The 6026-nt window shown below is 68.7% G+C and overlaps 1 protein-coding gene across 1 annotated transcript; it reads left to right on the forward strand.

The window, feature by feature from the left end:
- Positions 1-114: 114 nt before the first annotated feature.
- P3H4 (prolyl 3-hydroxylase family member 4 (inactive)) lies at positions 115-4799 on the forward strand. Its single transcript, XM_035347602.1, has 8 exons — positions 115-676; positions 2359-2508; positions 2797-2968; positions 3043-3171; positions 3290-3435; positions 3525-3608; positions 3745-3886; positions 3980-4799. Exons 1-8 carry the CDS (start codon positions 194-196, stop codon positions 3988-3990), a joined length of 1317 nt encoding a protein of 438 aa, XP_035203493.1. The 5' UTR covers positions 115-193; the 3' UTR covers positions 3991-4799.
- Positions 4800-6026: the final 1227 nt, after the last annotated feature.

Here is a 6026-nt window from a genome sequence, read left to right on the forward strand (position 1 = left end):
GCTCCTCCTTGCGCGCAGCGCGCAGCCCCCGCGGGCCTTGCGCCAGCCGCGCAGAGCCGCACTAAGACCCTGCGCGCCCGGCGCGCCCCGCACCGCCCCTTCCTTCCCTTCCCCTTGCCCCTTCCCCGCCTGCCCGCCCCTTTGCGCGGGGCGCTGCGCGGCGCTGCGCGGGCATTGCGCGGCGGCTGCGGGGATGGGCGGCGCGGCGCTGGCGCTGGCGCTGCTGCTGCTGGTGGCGGTGGCGGAGGAGCCTTGCGCGGCGCAGTACGAGGAGTACAGCGTGCGCGGCTTTCCCGCAGCCGCGCTGGAGCCCCTGCAGCGCGCTTACGCGCGGGCGCTGGCGCAATACGCGGGCGCGCACTGGGCGGAGAGCGCCCGGGAGCTGGAGGCCAGCCTGCGCCTCCACCGCCTGCTGCGCGACAGCGAAGCGCACTGCCACCGCCGCTGCGCGGCCGAGGGGGACCCCGCCGAGGACCCCCCCGCCGAGGGGGACCCCGCGGAGTGGGAGTGGGAGCGGGAGCTGCAGCTCTTCGGGAGGCTGCTGCGCCGCGCGGGGTGCCTGCGCGCCTGCAAGCGCGACCTCCCCGTCTTCCAGCTGCGCTACCCCCCCGCGCAGACGCTGCGCGATTTTCAGCGCCGCCTGCCCTACCAGTACCTGCACTACGCGCTCTTCAAGGTGAGGCGGCGCGGCGTCCCGGGGGGGGGGGGGGGAAGGGGGGCGCAAATACCGCGCAACGGGGCGCGCAGGGGGCGTGTGGGGAGCCGGGGGCTGCCCTGCTCTTGGGGGGAGTGGGCGTCCTGCAGCGCTCCAGTCTAGCCCTCACCTTCTCCCCTTCCTCCCCCCGTCCTGCACGGCCCCCTCCTCTGCCTCACATCCTGCAGCTCTGTCCTGCACCCCAGCCCTGTGCCCCCTCAGTTAGTGCCCCTCATCCTGCACCTCCCCATGGACATCCCCATCCTGCATCGCCCCATCCCGCATCTCCACTCTTGCAACCCCCAAATCCTGCTCCCGTCCATCCTGCATCCCGCTGTGCTCCCCGTCCTGCAGCCCCCACCCCGTACCTCCCCGCCTGGCATCCCCCCTCCCCGGGCTCCTCCATCCTGCCCCTGCGCCGTGGCACGTCAGCGGCATCTGGGACGCATCAGGCGGGATGTGAGGGGGTGTGCCTGCAACTGGGGGCCCTTGTGGCTGCCCCCCTCCGCAGCCCTGCATGGCCCTGGTCCCCTCCTCTCACAACCCCTTCTGGAGGTTTCCTGGGGGCTCCCCGTGTCCCCCATCCTGCTGTGGGTACGAGCATCCCCCAGCACGGCTCTTCGTGGGTGCCCCAGGCCCACATGGAGAGGTTTTCCTGGGAGGTATGGAATTTCTCCAGGTCAGCAGTGCCTACGTTCCGCCTCTGGAACTGGCGCTGAACCTGATGTCCCCAAGGCCCCCCCGAAGCGGGGCAGAGGCTTGGTTGGGGAGGGGGACGCAGGGGCTGCCCCGGCCGGTGGAGCATGGCCCGAGGTGGCGAATCCAGCAGTGCTGTGACCGCTGCAGGACGCATGTCGGGATGCTCCGTCGGGGAGAGGCGTTTCCTCAGGCTCACGGTGCACACGTGGAGGGGTCGGTTTGAGGTGTCCTCCTTTGCCAGAGCTGCTCTGGCAGGCGAAGCTCTCCCTCCCCAGATGCCACGGGTGTGCTGGGCCCCCTCTGCGCCGCGGGCTGGGCTGCCTGCTGGTGCAGAGGCTGCTTTCGTCCTCGGCGCCTCTGCCCCCCTCACCTGGCAGTGACGAGGGACAGCCTGGCCTAGATACTTAATGTGTTTTCCTCTCGGCTGCTCTGGCTAAAATCCATGTAATGGATGCTTCGTCCAACCCCCCCCAATCTCAATTCCCCGAAATTGCAACCTGAGAGCTCAGAAAAGCAGCAGAAGAGTGGGAGCAGCTCGCTGGGCTGGCGGCAGTGCCGGAGAAGAGGGGACACGTGGGACAAACCTGAGCCACGTGGATCACTGCCGGTGGGACACGGGGGTCCCTAAGGGGCTGAGCCGTCCCTGCTCCCACCATGGGCACGGGGGGAGAGGTTGGCATGTCTCCGTACGAGCAGTTGCATCGGCTGGATTTATCTGCCTTGTCTGTGGTCCTGCATCCTGTCCAGCCACCGCTGCCAGGGGACAATTGGGCTTGGGGCTGGCACCGTGGGTGTTGGGCTGTCCCCTCCTGAGGAGCAGCCTTCTGCCCTGGGCCACTTCCCTGTGCTGCCCTGGGGCTCTGGCTGGGCTGTGGTGCTGGGTGCTGAGCCCCCACCACCTCAGCATTGCCCTGGCTGCCCCGCCAGCCCGTCCCCCATGCCCCCGCTCTTCCTCTTCTCCCCAGTCCAACAAGATCGAGAAAGCCGTGTCTGCTGCTCACACCTTCCTGCAGAAGAACCCCAAGCACGAGATGACCTTGAAGTACCTGAACTATTACAGGACGATGGTGGATGTGGACGAGTACCTCGTCGACCTGGAGGCTCAGCCCTATGAGGTGAGGAGGGGACAGGGCTGGGGTGGGACAGGGACACCCCATGGGGACGGGAGCTCGGTGCGTGCCTGGTTGGCAAAGCCCATCCTGCTGAACCCAGAGGCATCAACCCCAGCTCAGCCCTGGCTCGCCCACCCTCCTGACCCCCAAAAAAGCATCTCTGCGGGGCCGGTGCCCGGGTTGAAGCTGTGTCTGGGGGAGCAAGGCAGGTCCGGTGTCTGCGCCACCCGGCATGGGGCTGGGTGCCGCGCTCGGCGAGGAGGTGAGCGGAGCCCTCTCGGTCCCCTGCAGCCGATTTTCGTGCGGTCAGTGAAGCTGTACAACAACGGGGATTTCCGGAGCAGCGCAGCAGACATGGAGCAGGCGCTGGCCGAGTACTACAAGGCGTACGAGGACTGCCTGGCCGGCTGCGAGGGTGCCTACGAGCTGCAGGAGTTCAAGGACTTCTACCCCGCCATCGCAGGTGGGTGGGTGGGCGGGCGGTGGGGGTGGGGGCAGGTTCGGGGCACAAAACCCCCCTCTGACACCTCTCCCCAGATCACTTTGTGAGCGTGCTGCAGTGCAAGGTGGACTGCGAGACCGAGCTGACCCCCAACGTGGGCGGCTACTTCGTGGAGAAGTTCGTGGCCACCATGTACCACTACCTGCAGTTCGCCTACTACAAGCGTGAGTGCCAGCCGGGGGAGCGGGGGGGGGGGGGGGCCCCGCACCCCTGGGGGGTGCGGGTGTCCCCCCCCCCCCCTCGGTGTCACCCTTCCCCACCCCACCCCACCGCTCCCCGCAGTGAACGACGTGCGGGACGCGGTGCGCAGCGTCTCCAGCTACATGCTCTTCGACCCGGACGATGCGGTGATGCAGCAGAACTTGGTCTACTACCGCTTCCACCGCGAGCGCTGGCACCTGCAGGAGGAGGACTTCGAGCCCCGGCCGGTGAGAGACCCCCCCCCCCCCAGGTCCCCACCCTGTGGTTCGGGCATTTTGGGGGGCTGACGTGGCCCCCGCTCCCCCCCCGTGCCCAGGAAGCCGTGCGCTACTACAACCGGACGGCCGCCCAGAAGAAGATGCTGGACTTCGCCAGGCAGTACCTGCAGGCTGACGACGAGGTAGGTGACGGCCCTGGCTCGGGGCACTTTTGGGTGCTTTTGGGTCCTTCCTTGGGGGTCTGACCCCAGACCAGCCCCGCAGAAGGGGCCGCAGCGTTTGGCCACGCTGCTTCCTCCTCCCCGTCCCGTGCTGCAGATGGAGGTGGACGACGGTGAGGAGCCGGACCCGCGGGACCTGCCCTCGGATGGCGAGTTTGAGGGCGAAGGCGACTACGAGGAAGGCTTCTTTGCAGAGTGGTGGCAGGAGCCCAAGACCAAGGGGGACAAAGCTGACGAAGGTTCCTGATGCTGGGGCTCGGGGGGGTCGTGCCTGGGGGTGTGGTGCGGCTGCTGCCTGCGCCCCGGTGCCACCGAGCCCTCCTTGTTTGCAGAGAGCCTCTGATGAGCCAGGCGAAGGGGACCCAGGCCCTGACGGAGCTGGACGGTGGTGGCCCAGCGATGCCATCCTGGGGACGCCGGGCTTCAGGCTCCTGCCAGCTGCTGCACAGAAACTCAGGCTCACCGGGAAGGACTGATCCTGCCCGGTGCCCACCACAGGGCTGCCTCTGCCTCCTGGACATCCGCTGCCCCGAGTCCCAGTGGTGGAGCGGTGGCACCTCCTCCGCACCACCATGCCCGGCAGGGTGCCCCCCTGAGCCACCCGTCCCCGATGTCCCCAGGAGCCCTGGTGCCAGCGGTCCCCCACACCACTGGGGTTTGCCATCCCTCTCGGCTCCTCCCCAGGAGCCGTGGATGGGGGCCGGGACCCCACCCTTGTGCTGTCACGAGGCGTTCAGTGGGTTTCCCTGCGCTCGGTGTGGTGCACGTCGGTCCTGTGCATCCTTGGAGCTCATCCGGGGCTCCTGCCCTGGGGCTTCCAGCAGCCCACCAGCAGCTCACAGAGCCCTGGACCCCCTCAGAGCCCATGGCCCAGGGCTCCAGCAGGGGTCCTGGTGCTCCAGCAGGGATCCTGGGGCTGCAGCAGGGGTCCCGGGGCTGCAGCATCCCCGTGCCAGCGCGTGGCTGCAGCCTGGAGGGGCTGCTTCGCCCATGCCCCGCGTGTGCCTTGAACTCTCACCAGCCAGCCCTCCGTAGCCTTAAGCTCCATTAATTTAATACTTCCCATCTTGCACAGTTGCTTTTTCCCCCCCTAATTATTATTATTATTTTACTGGTGCTGAACTTTTAATAAAATCCAGACTGGTCTTTTGACAGCTGCCTCTGCCGTGGGGCTCCCTGGGGCTGGGGTGTGCCCGCGGTAGGAGAGGCCCCGCAGGGGGAGGGACGGGCAGGGGTGCTGGGTGCCCCTGCGAAGCAGGGAAAACCCTAAAAAAGGCCAGGGGGGTGCCTGGGGGGGCTGGGGCCCCCCAAATTGTGCCAGGTGAGGCTGGAGGCACCGTGCATCACCCCAGTACCACGTGCAGCATCTGACGGTCGCTTGGGGAGGGGGCTGCGCGCATCACCCCGATACCCATCCTTGGGGTTCGTCGCCCTGCTGCTTGTCTGAGGCACGCGATGAGCACCCCCTGATGCTGGTGCTGAGCGGCAGGGCAGGATGGCCCCGTTCCGGGCTGCATCGCTGCCGACAAGCCCGTGCCCGCCCTGGGCACGGGGCGTCCAGGGGCAGGCAGCGTGCGGCCGCCTCGCTCCTCCCTGCTGAGCCGGGCGCGTTTCTGCTCCCCTTGGAAGTTGGCTGCGAGGACTGAAACCGAGAGGCTGAATCATAGCGTTGGCCCCGGGGGAGGGAAGGGAAGGGAAGGGAGCGAAGGGGGCGGCGGGGAGGCTGCCAGCACCCCACCCTGCCACCGAGCTCCCCTTGCACCAGGGCGTCCCCAGCTCTGCCCACCCTGCACCGGGCTTTTGGGGAGGTTGGGGGGGCGGTGGTGCTGAGCCCCCAGAGCTGCGGGCAAGGCTTTGGGGACACAGGAGGCTGCGGGCGGGCAGAGCTAAGGGGAAGGCAGCACAGGTGGTAGGAGCGGCTGCACGGCACCCATGCGCCAGGCAGGGCCCTGGCTGTCCCCCCGGGAGGAGCAGGGTTTGTCACCGATGGGTCATGGCCACCCGGCGGGGTGCGGCCGCCGGGAAGCACCCGGCTCAGCGCTGGCGTCGTGGCCCCGGGGTTGGGGGGGCAAAGGCTGCTTTATCTCCCCGGCACGCTGGGCAAGGGCGGTGCAGGGCCCGGGGGCCTCCACCCTGCTGCGACGCACGCCCGGGCAGGGCGTCCCCTCGCCAGCCCCGGGGACACGGCGCCGTGCACCCAATTCTCCACCAGCAGCGGGCGAAACCCCTTGCGGCCCCAAATCGGGGTCCCCGTGGTCCTGTCCTGCTCCCACCCGCAGCCGGACAGGGGTGGGAAGGGGGGGCACAGGTTGGAAATGCGGGGCGCCGCAGGAGCCGCAGCACCGAGCAGGATGGCGCTGTGAGCGCGGCAGCGCACGG

Source organism: Oxyura jamaicensis, chromosome 27 (assembly GCF_011077185.1).
Source record: "Oxyura jamaicensis isolate SHBP4307 breed ruddy duck chromosome 27, BPBGC_Ojam_1.0, whole genome shotgun sequence".
Classification (NCBI taxonomy): domain Eukaryota; kingdom Metazoa; phylum Chordata; class Aves; order Anseriformes; family Anatidae; genus Oxyura; species Oxyura jamaicensis.

What these genes read in the sequence shown, in the direction of transcription:
- P3H4 (XM_035347602.1), top strand. Translation starts at nt 194, where the DNA reads ATGGGCGGCGCGGCGCTGGCGCTGGCGCTGCTGCTGCTGGTGGCGGTG. An exon ending in GCAGTTCGCCTACTACAAGC is followed by an intron (nt 3,172 to 3,289) that starts GTGAGTGCCAGC and finishes CGCTCCCCGCAG; the next exon opens with TGAACGACGTGCGGGACGCG. An exon ending in AGGACTTCGAGCCCCGGCCG is followed by an intron (nt 3,436 to 3,524) that starts GTGAGAGACCCC and finishes CCCCGTGCCCAG; the next exon opens with GAAGCCGTGCGCTACTACAA.